The 27,533-nt window shown below is 41.6% G+C and overlaps 7 protein-coding genes across 7 annotated transcripts; 2 read left to right on the forward strand and 5 right to left on the reverse strand.

The window, feature by feature from the left end:
• Positions 1-1,086: 1,086 nt before the first annotated feature.
• Positions 1,087-5,991, reverse strand: ATC70_013358 (uncharacterized protein; the record flags this gene model as incomplete). Its single annotated transcript, XM_064832522.1, has 11 exons — positions 1,087-1,787; positions 1,843-1,975; positions 2,037-2,497; positions 2,547-3,227; positions 3,287-3,428; positions 3,488-3,971; positions 4,038-4,390; positions 4,447-4,882; positions 4,961-5,577; positions 5,634-5,767; positions 5,853-5,991. The coding sequence occupies 11 exons, from the start codon at positions 5,989-5,991 to the stop codon at positions 1,087-1,089; spliced, it is 4,281 nt and encodes a 1,426-aa protein (XP_064678781.1).
• A 201-nt stretch (positions 5,992-6,192) lies between these two features.
• ATC70_013359 (uncharacterized protein) lies at positions 6,193-9,202 on the reverse strand (the record flags this gene model as incomplete). Its single annotated transcript, XM_064832523.1, has 8 exons — positions 6,193-6,521; positions 6,579-6,749; positions 6,806-6,950; positions 7,006-7,591; positions 7,664-7,767; positions 7,829-8,215; positions 8,283-8,366; positions 8,426-9,202. The coding sequence occupies 8 exons, from the start codon at positions 9,200-9,202 to the stop codon at positions 6,193-6,195; spliced, it is 2,583 nt and encodes an 860-aa protein (XP_064678782.1).
• Positions 9,203-11,316: 2,114 nt separating this feature from the next.
• ATC70_013360 (uncharacterized protein) lies at positions 11,317-11,989 on the reverse strand (the record flags this gene model as incomplete). The annotated part of the gene is made up of 3 exons (XM_064832524.1): positions 11,317-11,568; positions 11,630-11,776; positions 11,837-11,989. The coding sequence occupies 3 exons, from the start codon at positions 11,987-11,989 to the stop codon at positions 11,317-11,319; spliced, it is 552 nt and encodes a 183-aa protein (XP_064678783.1).
• A 1,452-nt stretch (positions 11,990-13,441) lies between these two features.
• Positions 13,442-14,947, reverse strand: ATC70_013361 (uncharacterized protein; the record flags this gene model as incomplete). The annotated part of the gene is made up of 6 exons (XM_064832525.1): positions 13,442-13,581; positions 13,658-13,841; positions 13,897-14,197; positions 14,262-14,590; positions 14,661-14,845; positions 14,941-14,947. 6 exons carry the CDS (start codon positions 14,945-14,947, stop codon positions 13,442-13,444), a joined length of 1,146 nt encoding a protein of 381 aa, XP_064678784.1.
• Positions 14,948-16,017: 1,070 nt separating this feature from the next.
• ATC70_013362 (uncharacterized protein) lies at positions 16,018-20,736 on the forward strand (the record flags this gene model as incomplete). Its single annotated transcript, XM_064832526.1, has 18 exons — positions 16,018-16,179; positions 16,237-16,352; positions 16,410-16,578; positions 16,630-16,690; positions 16,747-16,961; positions 17,012-17,128; positions 17,186-17,480; positions 17,531-17,638; positions 17,692-17,905; positions 17,962-18,117; positions 18,171-18,279; positions 18,331-18,499; positions 18,555-18,996; positions 19,049-19,302; positions 19,355-19,435; positions 19,492-20,125; positions 20,181-20,557; positions 20,630-20,736. The coding sequence occupies 18 exons, from the start codon at positions 16,018-16,020 to the stop codon at positions 20,734-20,736; spliced, it is 3,786 nt and encodes a 1,261-aa protein (XP_064678785.1).
• A 454-nt stretch (positions 20,737-21,190) lies between these two features.
• Positions 21,191-22,061, forward strand: ATC70_013363 (uncharacterized protein; the record flags this gene model as incomplete). The annotated part of the gene is made up of 2 exons (XM_064832527.1): positions 21,191-21,619; positions 21,672-22,061. The coding sequence occupies 2 exons, from the start codon at positions 21,191-21,193 to the stop codon at positions 22,059-22,061; spliced, it is 819 nt and encodes a 272-aa protein (XP_064678786.1).
• Positions 22,062-25,739: 3,678 nt separating this feature from the next.
• Positions 25,740-27,214, reverse strand: ATC70_013364 (uncharacterized protein; the record flags this gene model as incomplete). Its single annotated transcript, XM_064832528.1, has 5 exons — positions 25,740-25,780; positions 25,835-25,962; positions 26,021-26,082; positions 26,144-26,269; positions 26,321-27,214. 5 exons carry the CDS (start codon positions 27,212-27,214, stop codon positions 25,740-25,742), a joined length of 1,251 nt encoding a protein of 416 aa, XP_064678787.1.
• Positions 27,215-27,533: the final 319 nt, after the last annotated feature.

Here is a 27,533-nt window from a genome sequence, read left to right on the forward strand (position 1 = left end):
AGTCGTTTTGGACTGAGAGGAACATTTTGATTTAATATATACCTTAATAAGAATCTGCATTTTCAAGGTGAAAAACGCGATCGTTTGATTTTCGATGAAAACCATGAGGTACCCCTCATACCTTTTGGCCATGTTTTTTAGGTTCCCAAAAAGTTGAGCAAATGTGTCAGATAGTTACTACTATTCAGGTACAATTGTTTGGCGTCATTCCGGTGGCTCATAAAGGTCTACATGTCAAGATATGAAGGTCTGAAATCTGTCAAATTTGGCTGTTTATTGCTTTATAGAGTTTATTTAAACGGCATAAATCACATCTTTGGTAGCTGAAATTTTCTTGAAGGGCAGTTCTGCATCCTGTGCAACTTCTAATTTGAATAGGAGGCATATTGATTTGGTAAGACTAATTCATGCAAATTCTGATACGTTATGTTGTTGGTAATAAGCTTGATAATAATAATGGAAGAAACCGAATTTGCTGCTGAAACACTACGGTCTTTACTCTTTTACTTGGCTATGGTAAAACCCATTAAAACCAATATTTATTGAATGCTGAATTTGATGCAATCTCGCTACCTTCGACGATGATGTGGCCCTGCAGGCTGTCGACGTAGATATTTCAAATCGGTAATAATAAAAACCTGCTATATAATAAGTAGATTTCAAACAATCAATTAATTTATTAGGGAATGAGAAATAGAATTTGCTGCTTGTCCAGTACTGTATATATTATAGTGAAGACGGTGAGATCTTGTAGAGCAATCATGCCCAATTGCCTTCCTACTAAGGCGTTTGACTCGTTTGAGGCACAATACGTCAACTACTACTACTTTTATTGATGGCTAGAGTGGGTACCCTTTGATCATTGCTACCATACATAATACATTGCTGTTTGTAACCATTCAGGCTAGTGTCTGCGCCATTTCAAGAGATCGCCATAATGATGCGTACTTTGTTCAAAAGAAGTTAAATATTCAAAGGAAAAGCGAAGCATCCTTGAAAAAAGCAAAAAGTCAACACCACAATTAATCAAGTTTGATTGATGGGTAAATAATGGTACTATTTATTAAACAAGACCTCTCACTTGGTTTATTCGTCCTCTTGCTGCAAACTTCGCAACATGTCTTCTGCTGATATAAGCGGCATGTGGCCAGACGAAGCAGTAGATGATATGCTATTAGAACGATGCGACGATTTCCTCTCCACCTTATTACTAGGAGATTGCACATTTCTCAAGCGCTTGAGTCGTTGTCGCACACGAAGCTGTCTTGATTTGTTCTCCCTTTCACCTGATCTTAACTTCTCCAGTAGATCATCCATCAAACGTCGATCATCGTCTCCTGATATTGATTCAGAATCCTCGCTTAGGGTACTGTCACTGTCCATGATCTTGAGTGCCTTGATTCTTCTCCCCTCAATTTCTTTACGACGTTTCTCTGCCAGCTCTTGCTGGCGTGTATAATTGGATTCTTCAATAGCAGATGTCTTCCAGCTGGAAAGGAATCGAGCAAAGATGTTGAAAAACTCGTCAGGGCGCTTGTTTCGAGGGTTCTCCCCATAGTAGACCATAGTATCTTTCCATTTGACATCCACATTGACATACAATGCTTCCAGCTCTTCGAATCTACCGATAGCTGATGTCCGGTACTCTTCCATGACAGTGAAAAATCGATCATGCTTATCCTCTTGGTGTTGTTCCTTCCAGTAAGACTCCAATTCAACGCCCAGATGCTTCAGTCCTTGTCGCATTTCAGTGTATTGCTGTACAATATCAGTAATGCTTGCCATGACTATCGTGAAATTCGTTAATATAGCTGTAATGGAGATAACAGTTAGATTCTTTACCCCGTGCAGCTTCTGTTACATCCTTAAGATCATCTGTAAAGCTTAAAATGTGAGGGAATTCTTTCCTTACAATGCCAATAAGGACATGCAACAGCGTTAGTTGAGAAGAGTCAGATGCCTTTGTATCCGTCAGCTAGCAGACAGAGTTAGCCATTTTGTTGATGGATTCGGTACCTCACAGCCAAAAATTTTACCTTGTTGATGCTATCAATACGCATACCAAAAGCACCGCCTTGAATACTGGAGGCATTCATGTAGTTTCCTAGCAGTAAAATGACATGCAGCAGTTCCCTAAATGCTTCTGAATTCCTTAGTGCATCTGATGCTGACAAGACGATTGACAAGCCTTGCTTGAGCTGCTCAAATTTATCCCAGAATTGAAGTCGAAACAGCATAAATTTCAGCCTGGACTCGTATCGATATATGCGCAGCATCTCAATTGTAAATTGCTCTGGTTGATCCAGCTTGAGACAGTCTTCTTCAGGGCCATCCAGATATTTTTGCATCAGTACAAGGTCATCGTCCCGGCTAGGTGCATACGTGATGAGGTTGATCAAGAAAATCTCGTTGCATAGTTTATCGTCCATGGCAAGAATATGCTGCGCTATTTCCTTGTAAGACTCAAAGTGCTTGATCTTGGGCATGATGGCAATATCTAAGATGGATTAGCAACAAATACTACTAAAAAGGGTGCATCCACTTACTGATATTCTTGTTCTTTTCCTTGCTCAAAAATCGAACAGAGTCATTTTTCTCGGTGGAGCTTTGCTTGATGCGTCGATCCTCCAAGAAGGTATTGACTTTGGCAGGAAACAACTCTTCTAGCTTTTCGAAAGCACCCTTTTCATTCAAGATCTCCTCCATGCTATCATGATCTTGGTTCTCAACATGCCAAATTGTCTTTTCTGTCGTCTTGGCATCCAGCTTCTGCCATTGCAGATTCTTGAGCTTGACTTGAGGATAATGCTGGAGCTCTTTTCGTACAGGAATGATAAAGCTGTTGGGTGTAGGCACTTGTAAGGAGTCTTTGGGAAGCTGTGATGGGGGAGGAGGTGGCGGAGGAGGAGGTGGCACTGTTGATGGCGATTCATCCACAGATATGGATGAGAGCTGGTGGTGTGTGCCTTGCGGTGGGGGTGGCGGTGGAGGGGGTGGCGGCGGTGGAGGTGGAATAGAACCTGCAGGAATCGTACCAGAACCTGGAGGTGGAATTGAACCTGCAGGAGTCGTACCAGGACCTGGAGGTGGTGGAGGTGGTGGAGGTGGTGGTGGTGGTGGCGGCGGTGGAGGTGACACAGCCACTGATGATGCTCCATTGGCACCACTGAAAGTAGCATTTGTTGGTGAGGAAAGAGATTCTCGACTAGAGGCCAATGATAAGCGATCTGTAAAAATGAGCATATTAGTATCAGTGATCCATTCATGCAGGGCAACGTGATCTTACTGGGCTGAGATAATGTGTATGTGCCACTGACTGGTCTGTGCTTTTTGTGCTTGGATCGGAATGGCCAGATATTGAATATGCTTGATTTCTGTTCTTCAGGTAGAGATAAGCTGGTATTCTGCCAGCTGTTTCTTGACAAATGCTACGCAAAAAATGTTAGATGCTAGTCTGATGTACGTTATCCTGCTCGTCCATATTTACGCGCTCATCCATGGACCGTCTTTCTAAGTACTTGCTTGGCAGGGATCTCTCTGGTGGCAGTTCAATCGAAATGTTTCGTGTTGGCGTGGTTGTTGGTGTTGGCAGTGCATCCTCTTTTCGGTGTTGCAGTAATTCAATTGTTTCTTTCGACTTTTTCAATAGGTCTCGCAACGAGTTGTTCTCTTCAATCAACTGTTCGTTTCTGTTCAGCACGGCTTGATGGTCCATTTGCGAGGGCAAAATACGCAACTTTTGTACTTCACTCTGCAATGCGTCTTTTTCGGCAGTTAGCTTGTCATACTGTTCCTTGAGGTCATTGGCCTCCATCTCAATCCCCTTTAAGCGACTCAAATCATAAAAGTTCTGAATGACTGTGCCCACAGCCATGCCATACGTAGCTGAAAAGTCGTCGGACGTATCATGTTGAGTTCGATCGGTAACGATTTTCTCGATGATAATGTTGATCATTCTGTACAACTGACATCTGCAAATGGAGGGTTTGAATACAAAGAGAAAGCGAGAGAGAAAGAAAAGAACAGCCAAAACTTACTTTGTTTCTTCATCCCCTTTTATCCAGGTTAAATGCTTGAGGACTGATATAAGATACTCAGTCCCACGTCGAGAGTCTGATATATTCTCTGCCACTAGATCAAACAGCTCTGATGGCTCCTTTGGTTCGTCAAATTGGGCCAGTTCATCTCCAAATCCATCTTCCATGTCATTCTCGGCTGCCTCCTTGTAGGACTCGATCTGCAAGTTGAGTAAATGATAGTCAAACGCCTCTAATTTCGGTAGCAGCGACGTCTGTAATCCAGCAGCATCAAACTGATTTCGCATGTAAATGCGATCATACACACCAGCAGGAATGCGTGTCAAGGCATTGATCAGGATCATATTGGACAGCTAAATGCACCCTCAACGTCAATTTATCACTCATATGATTAAATATAGCTACTTACAGCGTATTCCATCAAATGACTTTCGGGTAGTATTTCGTTACGAAGATATTTGTCGTGCACAATTGTCCTCAGAAACACCTTGACCCACGCATCGTATAATCCAAGTGTCTTTTTGTATTTTTTCAGCAGTTCGAACCCGCGAACCACATGTTCATATCCCTCTAAATAGCACAAAAACGCCAGCAATTCACACACCATCTTCCTTGTCTGCCACTGAGGACACACAATGGAGAATACAACTGCATGTATGTACTCGGGATGATCCATCACTTCTTTTCCACCCACTTTGGTATTGACAATAGCCTTGATGCATTTGATGATTTCTGCTTCTAATTCCAATGCTACATCTCTTCTGTCTTCGCTGTTGTGGTTTAAATAGTCCAATGCGTATGATAGCACATGAAACCCCTTCAGATGAATAAACTTGACGACCCAACTATGTATAATTCCTGAGTCAACATGCCACACACACAGACACACGCACGCACACACACACACACACACACACACTTACTCGATGGATCTTGTTCTTAAACTCACTTCCAGACTCGCTGCAATTTTGGGTGTCACTGACCTCAAATTGGGATCAAGAAACTTGCGTACAAAGAACTCTTGTGAATTCTGATCCACTGCATTGGTATCATAGTAATGGTCATTCTTGCCTTTGGGTGATGTCGGAGACGCATGCATGCTCTTGGATCTGCCCATGGTAGGTGAATAGTTGAGTGTAGGGCTGTTCTTGACAGGGCTCATATTAGTTGTAGTAGTGGCATTTGTATTGATAGGTCGAAGTATATTGGATGGGCTTTTTCTTAGCGATGGGGGTGTGGTTGATTTATTTACAGGTGATGAGATTGATTTGATGGGTGGGGGTCCGTCTATGCTTGGTCTTGGCTGTCGAGACATTGATTTGCTTAGTGGACTGCTTGTGCTAGGATGTATTTGTGTGCCGGGAAGTCGACTGATATCTAAGCTGGCTCTTTCAGCTGCTGCCTCATGAAGTCTACTATGTCGGATACCGGATGCCAACAGTTCAGCCTGATGATCCTGGTTGATCATGAGCCACTTTTTCTCGACCTCCCAATCCTTCATGCTTTGCTTTATGCTGGGATCATGAATGCCTCGACGCTCCTACACAAGTTATTTATTAGATGCCTATGTCTTGTATGCACCTAATTGAGTTTTACCAGCATGTTATCAAACAAGATATTCACATCTTTCTCTGACGGTAACCCTTTGCCACGAGCGAAATTGTGTTCTGCAGAGCCAGCTTCAAATGAAGAGCGTTTTGGGGTGATGGACTGATGTCGTATACTGGTGGCTAATGATGTATACATGTGTAACCGAACAGAGAGATGTTAGTTTACGCATTGACTCTGCTTACGTCCAGCAAGATAATCAATTACCATGACGAGTGTTGGGATTGATGGTCAGTGCTCTTTTGACGTTGGCTGATTTATGCTTGTGTGTTCTGGTAGGTGGAAAGGAATCGGTCGATGCTCTCTTCTTCTTCTTTTTATATAAACGATCAAATAGCCCCTCCATGATGGTATGATAAGAACAAAAAGATAAAAAAAAAAAATGATGAAAGAAGGAAAAAATAGAGAACTGAGACATGGCACTCTGAATGTCAATGCTTTATTGCACCCAAAAAAAAATAGATGTGCAGGACAACTGGCAACACACACACACACATATATAACTTTAGGCCAATCAGCTTAATTTACCGGTTTGACACTTTCTTTATTACAAATGGCTTTCATACACGCGAGTTGTCCATTTCTCTCTTTCGTTCATAATCAGAGCTGCTTCCAAGACATCCCAAATGTTCTTTGCAAACACAAACTCAATGTCGTCCTTTAGCTTTTCGGGAACATCTTGTTCTACATCCTTGCGATTGCGGAATGGCAAGATGATCTTGCGAATGCCTGCACGATGAGCAGATACAACCTTCTCTTTGATGCCACCTACAGGCAATACTTGGCCTCGAAGGGAAATCTCGCCAGTCATAGCAGTGGCGGGAGGAACATGGTAGCCAGAAAACAGCGAGACAAGTGAGCTGACCAAAGTGACGCCTGTTGAAAAGGGTTAGATATATGCTTATGCACATTTTAAGCGTCGTGCACATTTACCAGCACTAGGCCCGTCCTTGGGGACAGCACCACCAGGGACGTGGATATGGATATCATGCTTCTCGACAAGATTGGCGTTTTCGTCAGGCACAATTTTCAAAGCATAAGCGTGTGATTTGACCCAAGTCAATGCAAGCTTTGCTGATTCTTTGATTACATCGCCCAATGAGCCTTATAATAAATGTGTTGAGAAGACATGTGTGCTATAGAGTTGAAATAGAAAATACCTGTCAATTGAAGATCACCATGGCCTGGCATCTTTGTCGACTCGATAAACAGAATGCCACCATTGCCACTGCCTGAGTAAGCCAAGCCAGTAACAACACCAGGAAGAGGCTCTCTTTCAGCAACCTCCTTTTCATAAAATGCCATCTATCCATGCTGTTAGTACAACATGCCATACTATAGGTAACTAAATGCCACCTACACCGAGGATAGTTTCAACATCTGACAGAGACACGTGAGGGTTGTACTCTGCCTCATTGTTGGCTTCTCTGAAATTGGCCAGTTCCACACACTTGGCACGAACAATAGATGCAATGGTTCTCTCCAAGCTTCGAACACCACTTTCACGGGTATAATTTTCAGCAACCTTAAGAAACACATCATCAGACATGTCAACCTGACCCTTTTCAAGGCCATGAGCCAGCAGTTGCTTTGGTAATAGATGCGACTTAGCAATGTACAATTTCTCTTCGAATGTGTATCCATTTAAGCTGATCAATTCCATGCGATCCAAGAGTGGCTCTGGGATCGTCTCGACATTGTTGGCAGTAGCAATGAAGAGCACGCTTGATAAATCAAATGGAACGTTCAGATAGTGATCAGAGAAACTGTTGTTTTGTTCAGGATCCAGCACCTCCAAAAGAGCAGCAGCAGGATCACCGTAATGTGATGATTGCACAAGCTTATCAATCTCATCCAGTAGAAAGAGTGGATTATTCACTTTGCATTTTCTGAGGCCCTGAATGATCAGACCAGGCATTGCCCCTACATAAGTGCGTCGATGTCCCCTAAAACAGCATAAAGAACCTTATTAGCAATCAATGGCAACCATAAGCCATGAATGCACAATAGATATATACCTCATTTCCGCTTCATCACGCACACCACCCAATGAGATACGATGAAACTCGCGACCAAGAGATGAGGCAATTGACTTTCCAAGGGATGTCTTTCCCACGCCAGGCTATAATAACCAGTTAGTCAATTGATTTATAATCTCTCTTTTTTTTTTGAAATAGACTTACAGGTCCAACAAAGCAGATGATAGGTGCCTTTAAATCATCTTTAATCTTGATAACGGATAGATATTCAATAATCCTCTTCTTGACATGGTCCAATCCAAAATGATCATTTTCCAGCTTCTGTTTGGCTTGCTTGATATCAATCACATCTTGTGATTTCTTATTCCATGGTAAATCAGCTAAAAGCTCGAGATAGTTGCGAGCGACAGCATATTCGCTAGAGGCAGGCTGCAATTTCTTGAGGCGTTTCAATTCTCGCTGAGCAACGGTGGAGGCTTCCTCTGACAGATCAGCTTCTTCAATTTTGTGGCCTAGCTGCTCTAATTCATCTTCATCTTTCTCGCCATTGGAACCATCGCTTTCTCCGAGTTCTTTTTTGATGGCTTCTAGCTGGATGAGATACAGATGATTAACATACAGGTCCAGATCATATTTGCTTTCATGTGAAATGTCGTACCTGTTGACGGAGATAAAACTCTCGCTGCTTTTTGGTAAGCTTGCCTTCTACACTCGAGTGCACTTGCTCCGATATTTTAAGAACCTGTGTATCATGCGTAATGATGAGTGCATGTCATGTACTTCAAACCGTGTACAACTTACATGAAGTTGACGAGTCATCCACTCGGACGCCTTCTCTACTCGTTCCTTGAGATTAGTTGTCGAAAGCATGGTGAGCTTCTCATCAAATGATGTCTCAATGACAGACACCAGTAAATCTGCTAATACCGGAGGGGATACTGAATCAGTGAGCTTGGTCAATTGCTGGATCAAGTTTTCAGGCATGCGAAGATCCTTCATCTTGGCCAAAAACTCTCTTACTAGAGCTTTGAATCGGATGATTTCGTCACTAGCAGCTTCTAAATCTCTTTCTTGCTCTTCTTCATCCATGTATTTCACCTTGACATGCAATGTACTACCCTCTGGCGTTGTAAAGCGATCTACTTTGAAGCGAGAAATACCCTCCACAAACATGGTAAATGCGCCCAGACCCGATCTTTGAACTCTAATAATACGCGCAGTACAGCCGTAATTGAACAAACGATGCTTATCTTCAGGCTTGATAAATCCCTCATCTTTCATGGCGCTAATGGAATTGCTGCTCTTGGTGGTAGGAGTCGCCTTGGGATCATTGGGATTCTCTTGCTCTTGCTGTTGTGGATCGTTTGTAACTGCGGTGCTTTTGGCCGGCTCTCCAGTCAATGGAATGCAAGCAACATAAGTTGGCTTACGTTGTTCATTTGATCGTAAATGCTTTCTGGTTAAAGCGACGGCATCTCTGCCTCGCATGTTGACCTTGAGGACCACAGATGGCAACAAGACCTTGTTCTCCAAAGGAATTACAATGAGGCTTTCTGATGCTGATGTTACTGCAGGCATTGATGTTGTATAATTGAGAGAAAAAGAAACGTATTTACATGTGATGTTTTCGTATAAAATAGCAAATCGTTTTTTAGTTCAACTTGCCCGGCACTTGAATCTCTTAAACCAATTATTAAGCTTAATTGCAATGTCGCATTGGTAGAAATTCCCACTGAATCACTGACTATCATGCACATTTAGTAATTTCAAATGTAATGAAAAAAGGGGGGCTCTAACCTTTTGATGTATGAGAGCCTTTTTCATACACTACTGATTGTAATTTGTCGCTGGGATTATGATACGCAAGAATAAAGCATGCGCTGCAGGATGCAGAATTACCACCAATTCAGAATAATAACCGCATTTCTAAACAGAATAAACAGTTCTTTATGACATACGTGTGTTTATGCTTCGGATGGCTCTCTACCTCTGTTTCGCTTTGGCGAGAACCAGCCAGCACAGCGGCAGCTCGTGCTGGCTGATTGCTCTTGCGTACCTTATCACAATACTGTTGCTTTCATTTTGACCCTCTACTTACACATGAAACTCCTTCATGTTATCTGTGGATCTGATTCGTATGGGATGCTCTACATTCACATACACGTAGCTACTTCATATAAGGGCAAGTAGCATACTGGTATTTCCCCTTTTTAGTCCTTGGTGTCCCTAATCCAGCAAAATATGAGTGCATTTGAGCCGCGTTTTCTCGCGTTCAAGGCCGTTTTAGATTGTCAGAATAGCACCAAACAGCTGCTCTCATTTGACAGTTACTTTCTTACATCTTTGCTCAACTTTTTAGGGACCAAAAAAACATGGCCAAATTTCGACCAAAAAGCATGAGGTACCCCTCATGGTTTTCATTGAAAATCAAACGATTGCATTTTTTACCTCAAAAATGAAGACTTTTCCTAAGGCATATATTGAATCAAAATGTTTCTATCGATACAATGCAACCCCTAAAATCATCTTTGTGGAACTTTGATATGTAAAATTTTGACTTTCTGACCAGAAATCTCTTTTCATATTTTCATAAATAGCTCAATACGTTTATTCAAATATCTAACTTACTTGGTACCATTGGATGCGCCTTAAACAGTGCTGCAAGAAAGTATAAGGGTGTAGGAGGCAGCCAATATGTTTTACATAGTCGAATCCAGCAAAATAGTTTAATCAAGTCGAAATTCAAGGAAAATCCTTCCATTTTGGCAGAGAAATTGACAGTCGGCGATTCAAATAATTTTGGCTGGCAAATGTAATGCCCATGCTAAGAGTAATGCTGTTGAAGCCTCACACAAAGAGCATTAGAGATCGGAAAGTAGTGTAGCCTAGCTTGAGTATGTTACTTTACTTTACTAGTGTATTTTTGAATGTAATAGATGGATTTATTCGTTGCCAATCGCCCGTCCCAATGCAAAATGCAAAGTGTCTTCCTACCCGAAATTGTACATCGTTCTTTGACTGCACACTACAAGATTTGGATTCAAACCGCTCTTGCGCTTGACTATGAAGCATTGCAAATAAATGACTAACAACCCCACGCTCTTTCATTCATTCATATAAAGCTTGGCATATGGGCGTTTGTCTGATTGACCATTGGATTCAAAGTATACCACAGATCTGGTTCCTGGATTTATTCTGGTTTGCCATGCCTCTATCGCTTTCAACAATTTGACACTGTCGAGCACAGTCACCAGAGCTTATTGACAAGCAAATAGTATCTCGAAATTGCATAAAGAAATTACAGGGAGAGAATCTCCGGGGTTACACCTCTTTTTCAACCATCATAAATCATCTCTCATGGAAGCAGGAAAGAAAGCCGAATCTTGTGATTACACTCCTTTGAAGGCATGTCTCGATAAAAACAACAATGACAGATCAAAGTGTCTTAAAGAATGGGACGAGTTTCAAAAGGCCTGCCGTGAAAAAAAGTATGTACTGCAAATATTTCATTGCACAGCTGACACTAATACATGCCATGGTAGGCAAAGAGCAAATGATAATAGCGATTGTGTCGCTTGCAAAGAGAATTAGAATGTATAAAAAGATGCTTTATTAGCAAATGTAATAGATTAGAACAGAAGATTTTTATGTATTAATTAAATGGAGTTAAATAAAGAGGATGATGAAGTACCTCAGACAGATTTTCTTTGAAAGATGCTCTTGTATTCGTGCTTTCCTTGAGGATGCTCAGGGTGGGCTTTGACAATGATGACAGTGCATGGACTGTTATGGCCACAGTAATCACTCACACTACCCAAAAGAGCTCTCTTGACAGAACCCAATTGACGCGATCCAAGAAGCAGCACATCAGCCTTCAATTCGGTTACCTTTCGAATAATCTCCACCTTGGGATCACCAAGCAGCGCGATCGCTCTGATGGCAATCTACCGACACGGACACATTTGTCAGACGACTCCACTCACCAAGACTTATACCAGCACTTACATTGAATGGCTTTAATTTATCGGCATAGGTCTTCAGGAGATGATGGCTCTTGATCTTTTTCTTATCATCAAACTCCTCAATGAAATTCGTGGGATTAATGTATGGGGCGATAGGGGCATCCACTTGTCGACAGTTCAAAAAGACGACCTAGATCACGCACCTCGATCAATGGCTGGCCTTGTCATTGTGGTCATGTAGGCAACTTACCAGATCAGAAGCAGGGTTAATAAAGTTATTGACAGCCCAATCATAGACATATTCAGCAGATCCTTCATCAATACTAATGGCAACGATACGCTTCAAGTCTTTGTGATGACTGTCAGGATGAATAGATTCATCAATAATTTGTGAATTTGGCATGGTGTGTAGTAAAGTAATCGATTTAATTAAATCAAAAGTGTGAGAATACAGATTTCCTCGCTTTTATATGACACACGGATTCAGCTTTATCCGCCGAGGACTCTTTCAATTCAAGAAACATGAACGTTGGCATGATTTTTCAATCCGTAAATATCCGGCTAACAAAATAGGGTGGGTAAATGGTGATTAAGTTTCAGGTTTTACCTTCCACCATTTGAGTATATAGTCGAACACGAGTTTATCAGCAGAGATGCTTATCAACATACTCAAGAACAGAGAGGCCATCGCCAAAATGCCGAGCTAACCTTAGCAAACAAGCCCAATCTCTTGTCGGCATAGTGTGTGGTCGATCTTTGATACAGAAGGTTTTCGTGTCCGTGTGCTCATCAGCTCGTGATCCCATTGCACAAACGAGACACTCGCCAAACTGACTTTGAAGGAGCGGATATCTCCACCAAAGGTAAAACACCATGCATGTTCAAGATGAAGTCCTACTTCTAGATATGTGGGAGTTCTTGAAAGTTTGCAAGGCCAAAATGATTCTTGCTGACTTGGACTACGCAGGTCTGTCTACAAACGCAAAGGACATTACAGAACTCATTAGGTAAGCAGTTTATAAGAATTAGATTAGGCAATATCTCATCAATCTACAGTATAATTTAGCAAACATGAAAGCGTTAAGAAAACTCTAGTTGGCCTGCTTCCTGTCAAACCTGAGATGGAGGTTGTTGGTAAAGAAATTTTAGGATAGCATCCAATATTGACCCAATGGCGTGCGAGTAAACCCGGCATGATCCACGCACACGCGAGAAATAAAACGTACCATTTAGTGTATTTCACAAAGCACCAATCAACAATGCTCAAAATCACCTTCCAACTGAGCTATATTCGACTTTCAAACTGCATTTAATGTCTTCCAATGTCAAATGGCTTTTAACTTGACTAGATGTGGACAAGCACTCGCTCTCATATCACTGAGCCGAGAAGATGAGAGGCCTATTGAACTGCCTATGAATGGCGTCAATACAGTGACCCATACCTCCACTATTGATCCATCAAACAACCGAGAAACTAAATGCTTTGCTAATTTATGAACGCTCCATTGAGGTCATCCCTCTTATCCCAGGAGGTAGGAACACTGGCAGCATTATCTGTCGAATTAGTGAAAACAATACGTCATATTACTGCTTGGATGATTTCAGCAGAGTTGTACAAGATGTATGCATTTGGTGATTTGCGCTTTGTATGTTACTATTCCAACTTTTTGACAGGGGTTCATTTCCATTTCACTGACAGATATGTATACCAATTTTTCAGCTACATAGTTTATTTTTATTACATTAATCATGTAGGCGAGAAAAAGAAAAGAAGATATGTATATATAAATGTGTGTGGTGAATGGAAAAAGGAAGCAGGAATTTGTATATATATATATAAGGAGTAAAAGTCGCTCTAGATGGCTGAGGGGGAAATCTTCATTTGATCAGCTGGAATAGGATCAAAATGATGAATATCAATTCCCTTTGCAAGAAGCTCCTGCTCCATGTGTGGAGGGACTAATCTTCTGATTAAATCAGGTCGAATGGATAATTCTAGCAGGAATGTTAGCCCGTGATGAAAATAAAATAAAAAAATAAATAAAAAAAAATCTCGTTTTCATATGCTCACCTTCTTTTGTAAAGTTCAAAACGGGTGGTAATGGTTGACCATCGGGTAATCTTGTATTGGGGTCACGAATGGGATCAAAGAATGGATGACACAAGGCTTCAATAGCAGTAATTCTTTGCTGAGGGTGATATTGCAACATACGAGACAATAAATCAACGGCCTCCACATTAGCAGTAGTAAAGATCTGCATGCTCTTTTTTAGCCTCCATACACACGACACACCACACATGAATACTTACAGTGGACAAAGGATGAGGCTTAATCAAAGGGAATCTATGCTCCACGTAGCTTGCATTCATTGCAGCAATTTGTTCCTTTGAAGGAGTGCCCAAAATCTTGATGATTTCAACCAATTGATCGATACCGCTCTCACCAGGAAAGAAGGGCTGTCCTAGGATCAACTCTGCCATAACACAGCCTGTGGACCAGACGTCGATACTGAGCGTATAATTTGTAGCGCCAAAGATCAATTCTGGGGCACGGTAATAACGAGAACAAATATAAGAAACATTGGGTTCACCAGGAACTAGGATTTTAGCACTACAAACATGGATTAACAAACAAAAACCCTAAATAACCTTAAATACCAAATTTTTTTTTTTACCTTCCAAAATCACACATTTTACAAATACCACTTGCTGGATCGAGCAAAACGTTCTGAGGTTTGATATCACGATGGCAAATACCAAGAGAATGAATATAAGCCAAGGATCGGATGACTTGGTACATGTATAACTGAACGAGGATCATGGGCATTTGCTGCTTTGCTTTGGTGTAATGTCTGGTGGCTCGATATAAGGTGTCGGGTACGTATTCCATGACGAGATTCAAATAGACTTCGTCTTCCTTGTTCTCAACTTGATTGTAAAAGTAAGACTTGAGCTGACACACATTGGGGTGGTCTACAAGGCGCATGATTTGAAGCTCACGATTCTATAGGTGTGGATTCCTCCAGCGTCAATGCTCTCTGCAGTCATTCCTTAACAGCACCAGCTACGCTTACCTTGAATCGTCTATCCTGCAATACCTTCTTGATGGCAGCGTCTTCGTTGGATTCAACAAGTCGCGTTTGATAGACAACACCAAAAGAGCCGTTTCCGGTGATCTTTTTGTTCACATATTCCAACTTGATTTGCTTTCCACTTCTGGCATCCTTGGCAACTACCTTTATAGTCTTTTCATGATGGGCTATAATGTCAGTTTGAGGCAGAAGCAGAAGAGAGAAAGTGAGTATCCATGTACATTGTTTGACATTTTTGCTGTTTTCAGCTTTCCGTGAATACCTGTCATTTAGTGTTTTTCCTTTGTGTTGGTAGTCGAGATTTCTTGTGTAATTCTTTCTGAGCAATGTAATAAAAGAAAAGAAGATGAAATGTAAACCAAAGACCTAAAAAAGAAAAATAGAAAAAAAAAAAAAAAAAAAAAAAACTAAACGATGATGTCGAGACTATGTTTTCCATTTCAACTCAATGTGATTTGTATAAATCTCGAGATCATGAAATCAATTGGCTGAAAGCCTTGAACAATCGCCCTTTTGTGTCGCATTGAGAAATGTCAACTGTATAATAGGAGGATCGTCGTATGGTATTTGGAGAGTTTGTGTCAAGTAAAAGAGCCTTTTCTTTGCCATTGAAACTGACATGTATGAACTGGGCTATCTCAGCATCCACAGCAGGCGTGTCAATGCAGAGACCGCACCATGAGTAGCATCAGCAAGAATATTCATTCTGTCCATGTTCATTTGACCAATCGTACTTGGTCACTGGAGGGGGGGAGGGGTCATGCCACTGCTTGCTAGAACTGCTCCAGCATTCATCATCCAACATCTCTCGATGATAAATACTTGACATGAGACAGCCCAAACAACCACGAGCTTTGATTAGTATTCTGCTGATGTGGGTGGCATGTTTAAGTGAGATACTCTCAGAGGAACTGCCGAGTCGGTCGGATGCCATCGTGCCATCAGTTGAGTAGAGGACAGTGTTTCTAAAATAAAAATGTGTTGATGGATGTTCTTCATGTAATGTCGCCAATTTACCTGACGTCTATGGCATGTCAGATATATGCTCTATTAGTTCATACCATATCCAATGTCATTTATATAATGTATACCATGAATCATGTGCTGCTTGATGGAAGAGGTGGATTCAATAGCAGATCCAATCTCGTCACACGGAACCCACTTTCAAGCAGCAGCAGTGAGAGCAGACGGTAGCAGGGCATAAATTTTATATAAAGGTTATGTTGTATCTTTGCATTTATTGCCCTTTTTTTTTCCCTTTTCCTTTTCCTTTTTCTTTTTCTTTTTCTTTTTCTCCCTGTTTTGTTTTGAATGATTTAGAGTTATTTCATATCACTGCATGGCTTCTTCAGTATCTTTACCTTTAGTTGTCTGGCATAACTTTTCCAATCCAAACACCACATGCATCACCACAAGTTATCCTTATGTTTATGCTGGACAAAAGGATGGCCACATCTGGGTGTATACTCTCTCAGAAGAACAAGATCCACCCACCTTACAGGTACTGCTTAGACAGTGAATACGGAATAGCAGCAACTCATTGCTTTGTCAATAACAGCACAAGTTCCTCCTCGTGGGCCATAAAACTGCCATCGCTGCCTTGTGCGTCTTGAAGACAGAGACAGGCGCTTTACTAAAGACAGAGGATGTATTGATTAGTGCATCTGAAGACGGGTACGCTGCAACACCTTGCCAACTAGAGATATGCAATTGCTAACATAGGCCCGCTAGTGAAATTGCGCGTTGGAATGCTTCAGATGGTCGCTGTCAAGCAGTGAATCCAACTGGATTTTACGGTATCCCGCGACTTTTGAAAGTATTTACACAGTTTTCTGATAGACATATCTTTTGCTGTGGACAAGCAAATGAAATTACGATTTTGAATGCAACAACACTGGAGGTATTGTCAAACATGAAGCTGATAATACAGGCATGCTTATTCATGAGATAGGTGGTTCGAGTGTGGGGCGGTCATTCGAATTGGGTCACTTGCATGGATTTCCATGATCCAGGTAACTCGCTTATAAACACAACGCCCATCTTGTTTATATTTACCCTTCTTCGAAAGGTACAAAACGTTCGAGATTACTGACAGTAACCATCGATGGAAAACTCAACATCTGGGACTTTGATGCCACAAAGCACATTATATACAAGGATCAAACCATGCCAAACGGACCTTCCTTATTGAGCAACACAACATCGTTTGATTCGGCCTTCAACCTGATTGGAAACGCATCTGTGCCTGGTATGTGTATGGCATTGACTAGCAAGCATATCATGGTAAGTACATCCCGTGCGACACACCTGAGACTAGTCGTTGATGTTATCAGATTCTGTTGATGCAAAACACTGCGTTTGTGTCTCAATTTGTGATTCCTGCTGAACCACTGACAAGCTGGGCTGGTGGTTCATTCTTTGGGCAAGACCGATTTGTGATATGGACATTGGTACGTAGACTTGCTGCAACCTATAATGACCTCTTTGCTGATGGACGATGGCTGTAGAATGGCCAAATTTTCGACTACATGTTACATCCTCCTGAAAGTGGGCCTTCAGAATCCATCTCGGATGGCAATGAGAGATTATGCTACAGTGCTACTCTTGTGCGTACATACAATTTGAGCAAGGGTGATCTCAAACAGAGTGGAACTATAGTAACAGCAATAGCAAGCAAACCAGACCAAAACACGCACCAACTCTCAGCGATCACTATATCCAATCATCCCGAGTCATCTGGCTTCTCCATTGTGCCTCTATCGTTTGATCAGGAGGGAGACAGCGCTGTAGATTATAACACAGGTAGATTTAGCATAGGAAGAGATCGAGCGCCTGTTGACATGCCACTGTAGATGCTAGTTTTGCTGATGTATGGCCTCTGGTGGAAAAAGGAGACCCTAAATTTGGAAACATCACCGCGACCGCACCTGTCAACACCAATCATCTAGCTATAGGCTATGGTAAGCATTCTGTCAATGTGATGGCTTGACCTCTTGCTCATGAATGGCGCTAGATTCTGGGACCATTTGTGTTGTGCCCTTGTCATTGGCATTACTGCACTTGACAGATATATCAAAACATTTAGGAAAACGAGATGATGTGAGGATATTTGAACATGCTCATCACAGCGCAGTTACTTGCATGATTGTTCCTGAGCACTGTGTTTCAGGGCAGCCATATTTACTATCAGGCGGTCAAGACGGAGCTGTCAAAATATGGAATTTGATGTAAGAAAAGCTGGTTATTTGTTGATGAAGGTAAAACTGAATCATGTTGCTGGTAGTGATGGAAAGTACGTCGCATCCTGTGCAGTGCACTCAATGCCTGTGGAGGCCTTTATCGAACCTGCAGAGCAAAAAGATACCCGTGTGAGAGGTTGCATTGTGTCCATTGCCAAGGACAACTCGATCGCATTGATTTCAGTGGATTCTATGACATGGTAAGCCCATCCCGTATGGTGATATAGCATATCCAAATTAAAACATTGTACAGTCTTTTTATCTTCCCTGGCAACCCATATCCATTGACGACGATTCAGTGGAGAACTACCGAGGATTACCTTGTATTTGGTTATAATGACGGTAGTCTGTATGTCTGGCAGGTAAAGTTACTCTTAATAAGACAACTGAATTCAATGCTAACAACTACATAGATGCAAACGGCTCATTTAGATCGTGTATTACATGGCAAAAATGCCCGTGATGTTTTAGAGGACGATCGTTGGCCAAGCAACCATATTGCCGCACCCGTTGCCACGAAATCAGCTGGCAATAATTCCAAGCAGACGGTCACCATACGCTCCATCATGGCCAACGACAATGGCAAGTCTTGTATCTCGTCCTCTGTCATGCAGTGTCTTACTCTCTTTCAATTTAGCTCTTCACACCAAAACCAATTTTGCACAGGTTTTCACATTCAATATCCGTCGTTTGGTGCATGATTTGTACACCAGAGTATCCATATTGAGTCAAGATGACTCTCAGCTGGCCCAGGATCCTTCAATTCATCCCATCTTGAAGGCCTCCATGTCTTCCTCTTCATTTGATGCCGTCGTTCCCGACATTCTGACATTCAGACCTGACAAGGATGATCCTCTCGATGTCTCTGGTGATCAACACTTAGAGGGAGAAGAGACAGACGCCATCAAAAACAAGCACAAAAAGAACGAGGAGCAACGGCAGAAGCGCATCGAATTGATCACAGCTGTTGTATCCACGATTGCATCATGGAATATCAGTGAAGCATTTGAGCATCTTTGTTGCAAGACATTGCACTTGACCAGGCACACCAGCCCCAGCATTAGTTTTGGTCTCAAAGGGTACGTTGGCATGCTCTTCTATTAGTTATCGTACTAACGCTTAATATGACAGGGCAAACGGCAATCTCTCCATCCTGGCCCCTCTCAAGAGCGAGAGATCTGCTTGGACCATATCACCCTCCATGACTGCCAACAGATTACTGGCCATAGCCCTGCTGGCTAAAGCCATCATCTTTATTGCAGGACAAGAGAGCAAGAGCTCAGATCTGATATCAGGATACGCTATGGCACTGCCACTGATCATTGGCAAGGACTATTGTTTCCCTTCATTATCACTGTTGAGCAAATACTGGCAAGATCCATCAGGTACGTCCAAGTTATTCGATGTGTACAACGACTCATCCTATCTGTATGTTAGCGAGATCCCTCTTTTCAAGCGCTGTTACTGGACTCTCCAAACAAGACATTACGGCACTGGTGGATTATTGGGAAGCCTTCTGTAAGACAACGTTCTGATCTACGTACGATAACCACTAACGAGCTCTTTTGCTGTAGTACCTACGTCGAGTTCACCAGAGAATAGTGGCCCTCAAATGATGGCACGTGCATCCATTGTCCTTGGTATTATGGGATGTGATCAACCGCAGACACTCTCTCCTCGTGTTCGTAAATCAACCGCTCTCAGTCTGACCATCCTATTATCCGACGCTGAATTGGATGATTCTCGTCATCACACCAATGCAGAAGGTGAGCAAACACTGTCTACGGGGTCCATGGCGCGCACATTGTCTTCTATGGAGCTGCTGAGTCAAGGATTTCAGACATGGGAAACGTACATTAACGCAGCCGAGGTGCTAAGGACGCTGTTTATGTATGCGACAGATCCACAGCCTGTCATGGCCTTGGTGAGTCGTGGTGCTAAAACTGCCATCTTTCAGATTTCAGCTGCCAACATGCCGTTGGTGATAAGTACATTGACATTTGATACCATGAATGCAAAGGCCCTCGATGATCGTCTACGGTGTCTCAAGATTATTGGCTCTTTTATACGGAAGGAACCCATCTTGTTGTTCTCGCATATTCACAGTGTGGTGGAGGCAGTGGTGAAGACACTTGATCCCAACGTGCCTCATATGAGAGAGACCATGTTGCAGTCTGTCACGTCCATCCTACATGACCTCGTCAAAACGTAAGTGGTACCTATCTATTAACAATGCACTGTATTCAAAAATGCTTGCCTACAGATACCCTTCCGTTGATTTCAGCAGCAGTGCGCAGAAACTAGCAGTAGGTACATTGGAAGGAGCATCCGTGGTGTATGATCTGCGGACAGCCACTCGATCTGTTGTATTGGAAGGACACGTTGGACCTGTCTCTGTTTTAGCATTTTCTCCAGATGCCAAGCTGATTGCTACATGCTCTCTTGCTGACCAAAGTGTTCGTGTGTGGTATACAAATATGAGTTTGTTCGGCATGTTGACAAGCAGCTTATCGCAAGGATTGGGTTCGAATCATAACACACACACTGTGAATTCAAGCACAACTACCAAAACCACAACTTTATCTTCTTCTTCAGGCACGCAAAAGCCTTACAAGGTTTTTTCTTTTGCCATGCCAGACAGTAAGTACAAACAAACAAAAAAAGAGAGAGATCAAGAAAAAAAAAAAAAAAAGAGGGCTAATACATACTTAGATGCCTTGAACCCCACAGACATTATGAAACAGGTACGATTTGATTGGACTTCGACCAAATGTGTCAAGCTATGTGTTCAGGATCTAGTCATGAGTTTTAATGTATAGAAATAAAGCCTTGGCAATTACAAGTTGCTATTATTATACTTTGTATTACACTGTTTATTTAAACCGGCTATAGAATATGCACTGCAACCTAAATTTAACTAAATGAACCAAATTGAGTTTCTAAACATTTCCTAAATATATACAATATAGCGATAAAAGGAAACATCAGCAGAGGAACAATAACAATAATGGATCATGAGCAGTAACTGGTTCATCCATCGAGTCGTAGGGGGGGAGGCTATGATACGTATGTCAGTCGTCCAGTTGCACTGGAATCATTTCATAAGGAACACACATTTGTTCACCTTTAAAATCCTTTTCCTAGTTTAAGTGTAACATGTAATATTGTGCTTGTGATACGTTCCATATCCTATATAACCTGATAGCAACAGCCATTGGTTTTCTCGTCTCTTTTTCTTTATTCAATCCCTTTCTACATCTATACTACAAAATTATGGTCGCTCGTTTTACATCTCTCGTTGCAGCCATTGGACTAATTGCAACATCTGTCAATGCATCTGGCATGATTGCTCAAGTCGTGGATGCCACCAATTTCTGTGTGTTTTTGCCTCCTTCTGATTCCACTGATCGTATCATCTCCAACACTGAATGGAATGCCAATGCATTCTGTATGGGTAGCACGCCTGGCGCTACTGGTGCAGACAAATTGCCTTCAGGCTTCATCACATCTGCTCACTATGTTAAAACCGATGCTTATGTTCAAGTTACCGGTCAAATGGATTATACAAAGGCCAACTTAGTCGGTACTGATGAAGGTGGTCAAATGGACGTCAGAGCTCCCATGGGCTCCAGTTGTGCTGGTTGGGACTACTACGTCAACCTCATTGAACCTATATCGAATACTTATTGTATGCGTTGTTGTGTAAGTTGTAATGCACTCATCTGATTGATTACGATACTAACATATGGACTAGAATGATACTGTAAACTGTAATCGTGGTATCTCTGAGAAGGGTTGTGCTCATATCATTCCTGGTGACTACAGTGGACCCAGTGGTGGCTCTGCTGCTACTACCAACAGCGCTGCTGCTACCAGTGCTGCTGCTACTACCACTGCCGCTGCCACCTCAAGCACAGCATCCTCTTCTTCTGTGGCATCTTCTTCTTCAGTTGCTTCATCTTCTGCTGCTAGCTCCTCTTCTCCTGCTGTTAAACCAACAGATGCCGCTGCTTCATCCAGCGCTTCTCCTAAACCTTCCAATGGCAATGTCTCTGAACAATCGTTGAATGCTGCTGGTATCAACAAGCCTGCCTCAATTGCTGTGGGTGCTGGTATCTTGCTGTCTGCTGCCTTGATGGTTTAATAGATCAAGCAATTGACTCCATTCCAATCTTAATTTATTTTAATACATTACAATTTATATATACCAACCATTAAATCCATGCTAGTATTTCATGCTATTCATTCATGCTGTGCATACTGGCCTTGTCGACTATACTATTACCGGTTGGATCGCTTTCAATCGATACGTTTTCTTGTTACATAAAGAGAAAGGGTGGTAATATTCCCAATTCAGTGTTGTACTAAATCGCCGTGCAACATTAAAGAAAACGAAACTGAAATGGATTCCAATTAACCAGAGTTGATACTCGATGCGTGCTAGTGGGTGATGACGGCTATGATACAGAGGCGAAACGAGCTGTGCCATACCATTGCTTATCAGATGTTTCCCAGATGGTAGCTACTAGAGCAATCCCTTCAGACTTGGACTGTGGGTGGGAGCAGGGAAATGTTGCATGTTGTACTTGTTGCTATTATAATTACATGTCCTGTCTTTTGTCATGTGTGAATGCAAAATTGTATCTGAGAAGCCTAGAGAAGCATTCTCTGATCTATGCTCCAGCAAAGCTATTATGGATTGAGCCATTCAAGCCTTTTTTGGCTATTACTATCGAATTATCTATACTTTGTATTAGAGTGCTATACTGGAGGATTTGATAGCGATGACCCGCTTGATGCGAATTGATTCTAGATATTGTCCATCTTGCTTGATACTAATAACATGTCGTTCTAATTGCTGCTATATAAAAGTTCATGATTTAAAAAGTCTCCATTGTCGCTGAAAGAAGCTCATTGAAGGAGACAATTGATGCAATCAGCAATGTTGGCTGTCCTCAGTAAATTTGCCCCCCCAATCAATGATTAAACGTATACCCAAAAATACTGGCCTCCGTAAAACGAGCGGCACATTGATTGATGTAGATCACCATTCATTCTTCGGCAAGTGAAAGCACGAAGCGATTGCTGGCCAGTCAAAGTGATGTGAAAAAGAAGCAGATTTTCAGATGAAGCTATCTACGACAACTAACGATTTATCAATTGATTAACTGAATCAAGCCAGACTATCTATGATAGGTTATCACGCCCTTAGATCAAACAACAAATTTTATGCGTCACTCCAAAAGCCTGATCAGATATTGTATCACTTATTGTACAGTTCGAATATGTTGATGTTTATAATGATATCTTTGTTGTCCCACATTGCAATTACTACGATTGCAACATGTCAATCAATTGCATCCATCATCAAGCAAAACATCAACTGAAGGAACTGGCTAGAGATATGCTACTCCACATATTACTCATGCTCATAACGCTAGTGTAGCTTAGATTGCACATAAAATTGATAATGACAAGACTTTAAAAGAAGGGCATTTAGAGGGTTAAAAGCATAGTTTATTATCATTTACGTTATTCATTCACATTTATATATAAAAAAAAAGACTCTTCTTGGTTTCTCAAAGCCATTTACAATGGCAATGATACTCACAGGAACAACTACGAGAAAGTGAGAGTCTAAATGTTCCCAAATGGAGAGCGTACCTAGCGTGAGGCCCAACTACCAACCCAAGACACTGTTACATGCTCAGGCGACCTACGAGTAAGCCAATGGGTCGAACACACACAACAGAGCACGCAACCCCAAAAAAACACCTCCATTAACAAAAAAAAACCTGACTTGAAAGAAACAAAGTGGTGCCATAAGAGAGAGCGATACAAGTAAAAGCAAGAAAGTAGCATGCAAACGAAAGGGTGTTACACGCTAATAGTAAAAGAACAAAGGTAAAGTATTCATCCATCTAAAAGCTTCCCTCTTTATATACCATGTCACTGTGGAAAGTCTCGAACCAAAAGACCTCACGGCGTTAGTTTCGTATTGTTTCGTGTTGTTTTGATGAATTTCGCGATGTTCACCTCACCTTGGATCCTGAAAACAGCACCATTGCATTCCCCAAACAATTTGCTTTCCAATGATGTGCATACTTTATAGTAGAATATCTTCTTTTTGACTATGCAACGACCATTTACTTGCTCATCTCTCTTCAATCCATGTCGTTTTGTTTACTCTTTTACATGTAAAAATTTTTTTTTAGTTCGATTTCGCCTACAAATGAGCTGTTTTGATTATGCATGATCCGGGGACCTTCCAAAAGAGGGCAGCTCCTAAACTTATGCTATGAAATATGTTGACTCTATATGATGAGATGAATACTTTTAGCGTGAGAATTACAAACAGGTTACAGGAATGATACTGAAGACGAATCAACCCACCATGTGAATGTGGGCATAATGATGATGTATGGTGGCCCAAACACTTGATTGATATCATTGACAGCAACCCATGATAGTTGGCACAAGATTGCTTGTACTGGCTCGAAAAACAATCTGTTTTGTTCTATTCCATGGAGACTAAGACATCAATTTTTATATGGTGCTCTTATCGATGCTTTGTCTTCCGAGGTGTGCACTTGTTTCTTGATTTGAATGTGCATACTTTGTGGTACAAAAATCATTGAAAACTGGTTCTAGACGATGTAAATAAAGAAGAAGCTATGCTTATCATCCAATTAAATAAACAGCTCATGATGAATGCAAACAGAAGGAGAGGTGAATCGAGAGCATTGTAATTTCTGGTAGCGAGAATAAGGAGAGGTAGAGAAGGACAACCGAATTAAGCTTCCAGTTACACCTGTTTCAGAGTCAAATGATCTTTTTTTTTTTTTTTTTTTTTTTTTTGTTTACCTTGAACATTGGTGTTAAAATCTTTCATGTGAAATACGCCTATGAGAAAATGGGGGGAGAGAGAGCTCATTGCATGTGAATGTCGAAAATGAGCATTTTGCAATAGTGAAATAAATATAATTGGGGATAGAAAACAGCTGGAAGCATAGGATGAAGCGGATCAAATAGAGCAAATGTCAACTGTCAAAATGGTACTACTCTCACCTTCTTAATGTAGCAACATATGGATAAAAGTTAAGAAAACGAATTTAAATGTGACAAAGAGACCACACAACTGAGCCTTGGTGGGAAACAACGTAGCCATGTGAAAATATGGCATAAGATCTCGTCAATCCCAGTTATGCTTATTACGGCATATGCTACATTTGCATGTGTATTAGATATCGCATAGTAAGAACCTTCAGTAAGCAGCTTGTAGCTGTGGATCAGGCTCTCTTACAATGCTCCACATTTATATCAATGGAATCCATTCATATACGGACAGACAGCATACCTACATCACCTCTTGCTGCTCAAAATATGCAAATCGCAGCGAAATCAGAATGCATTTGGGCAGTAATTTCTCAGGCTAGACGCCGTTTTCAATCGCCAGAATAGCACCAAACCATTGCTCTCATCTAGCACTTACTCTCTGACATCTTTGCTCAGCTTTTTGAAGACCTAAAAAACATGGACGAAATTCAACCAAAAAGCATGAGGTATCCCTCATAACTTTCATTGAAAATTAAACGATCGCAATTTTCACCTTGAAAATGAAGACTTTTACTATGGTATATCTTGAATCAAAATGTTTCTCTCGATCCAAAGCAACCTCTGAAACCACTTTTATGAGGTTTTCATATGCAAAATATGGCTATTTTCGCTAAAAACCGCATTTCAAATTTTATAAAATTGTGATACTGATTCTTTCATCATGAATCAAGCGTTACATTTTATTGAAAGTACATATTAGCAGTGATTAACTCAACTCATCTACATGCAAATGGCCCGATTTAACACCTATAAAACGAAGCATGAGTAGCTGCTCTACACACCACACCAACACCAACTTACTTTCACTCAATGAATGTGCCTCTACTATTTGATGCTTAACTCTCTTCTTTTTCTTTTGTCTACGAATAACAGCCACTGGCACTGGTGATTTATGCACCAAATAGGTAGACACGGATCCCATCAGCAATCTATGCAACATCATGTCAGCATTTATCCTTTTTTTTTTTGATGTACATGCCAACATACGTTCTCACTGAGCCTCTTCCACGGCTGCCACACACCAACATTGTGTAATTGTGCTCACGCGTCTGCATGTATTCACAGCTGTCAGGTACATTCATCATGCTCAACTCTCCACTTGCTACTTACCAGAGATTTCAGCATGTCTTTTACACGTCCAATCATGGCATGAGTCACCAATTTGATGTTGAACAGCATCATTTGCCCCAGTAGTTTCTTTGCTTCTGCAATCAACGCATCCGAGGTAGCGTGCAACTAGGGCCCATGTTTAGTATACACTAGATTCTACATGCAAATCGAACATACCTCTCCCGTGGGATCCAAGCCAGTTGCTTTCACCACATCTGGATTATCATCTCGGTTCGCTATTGTTGCTACATGCAGTTCATCACCATCACGCATCATGGTGCCCATGGTCCATTCCATAGCATACAAACTTTCTTTACTGAAATCACAAGCTACCAGGTAGGATCTTGGTTTGCGCTTTGACCTATAAGCAGCAGGTAACACACCGCTCTTTCCTGCACCATAGTATTGTACGACACTTAGTTGTGTGGGTTGTTCAATGACAGTCGGGTTATCTGAGAATACAAGCAGATCTCTCTGTGTTTCATCGCTTTGGCCATGGATTGTGTCGGATCGTTTGGGTGGCTTTACAACCTCGTCGTAAGGGATATGTCGATTGCTCTCGGTGCGACGCAACAAGTCAGGATCTGATGCTTGTAGCAAATCGTCTTCTGTCTCTGCTTGACGCACTTTTCGCTCGTATTCATTTGTCATGTCGTCTTGTTTCTCTTGGTATTCACTCATTTCACGAGCTAAACAAGCCAAGATATCACCTCCCTTGAATTCGTCCTTTCGCTGCTGTTCTGGCTCCTCGACAATCTCTTCTCCCACGCTGTCATCTTCGTTTTTCTTCTCGGCGGCAATGATGTTCTTGATCTTGTTTTGTCCTGTGATGGAGTCTTCGTCACTATCTGCTGTGTCGGACGCATTGGATGTATCGTCATCTTCATCAGCAATGTTAGCGTCTTCAGGATATGTTTCTGGCTCGTTGTTCAGCTCCTCAAGCTCTGTCTTGAGCCATGGTCTGCGTACAGGCTCTTCAGTGGTTAATGGAATGGAGCTTGTGATGGGCACATTGTTGATGGCTACTGTGGGTGCGTGGTGATCATCATCCGGGTTTGGATTGTCTGGCATTTTTTTTTTTTTTTTTTTACCAGTGTTCGAATGGAGTAAAGATAAAATGAAAAAGAGAGCTGTTGCGCGGTGAGAATGGTGCCATATTCCAATGACGAACAATTGCATCGGAGAATCCTCCTCTCACACTGTTCACATCATTATATGCTCTTGTTAGTAACAAATGCTTAACCCATGTCGAAGTAGCCAATAGAGCGATTGTATTGGCAGAGATTCAATATGCAGCAAAGATGGTAATCGTTTGACAAACACGGAAAAAAAATAGGCTCGGTGACATTCAGTCTTTCTTTTTTTTTTTGGTATATGAACAAATGTGCGC

Source organism: Mucor velutinosus (genome assembly GCF_035048745.1).
Source record: "Mucor velutinosus strain NIH1002 chromosome Unknown tig00001575, whole genome shotgun sequence".
Taxonomy (NCBI): domain Eukaryota; kingdom Fungi; phylum Mucoromycota; class Mucoromycetes; order Mucorales; family Mucoraceae; genus Mucor; species Mucor velutinosus.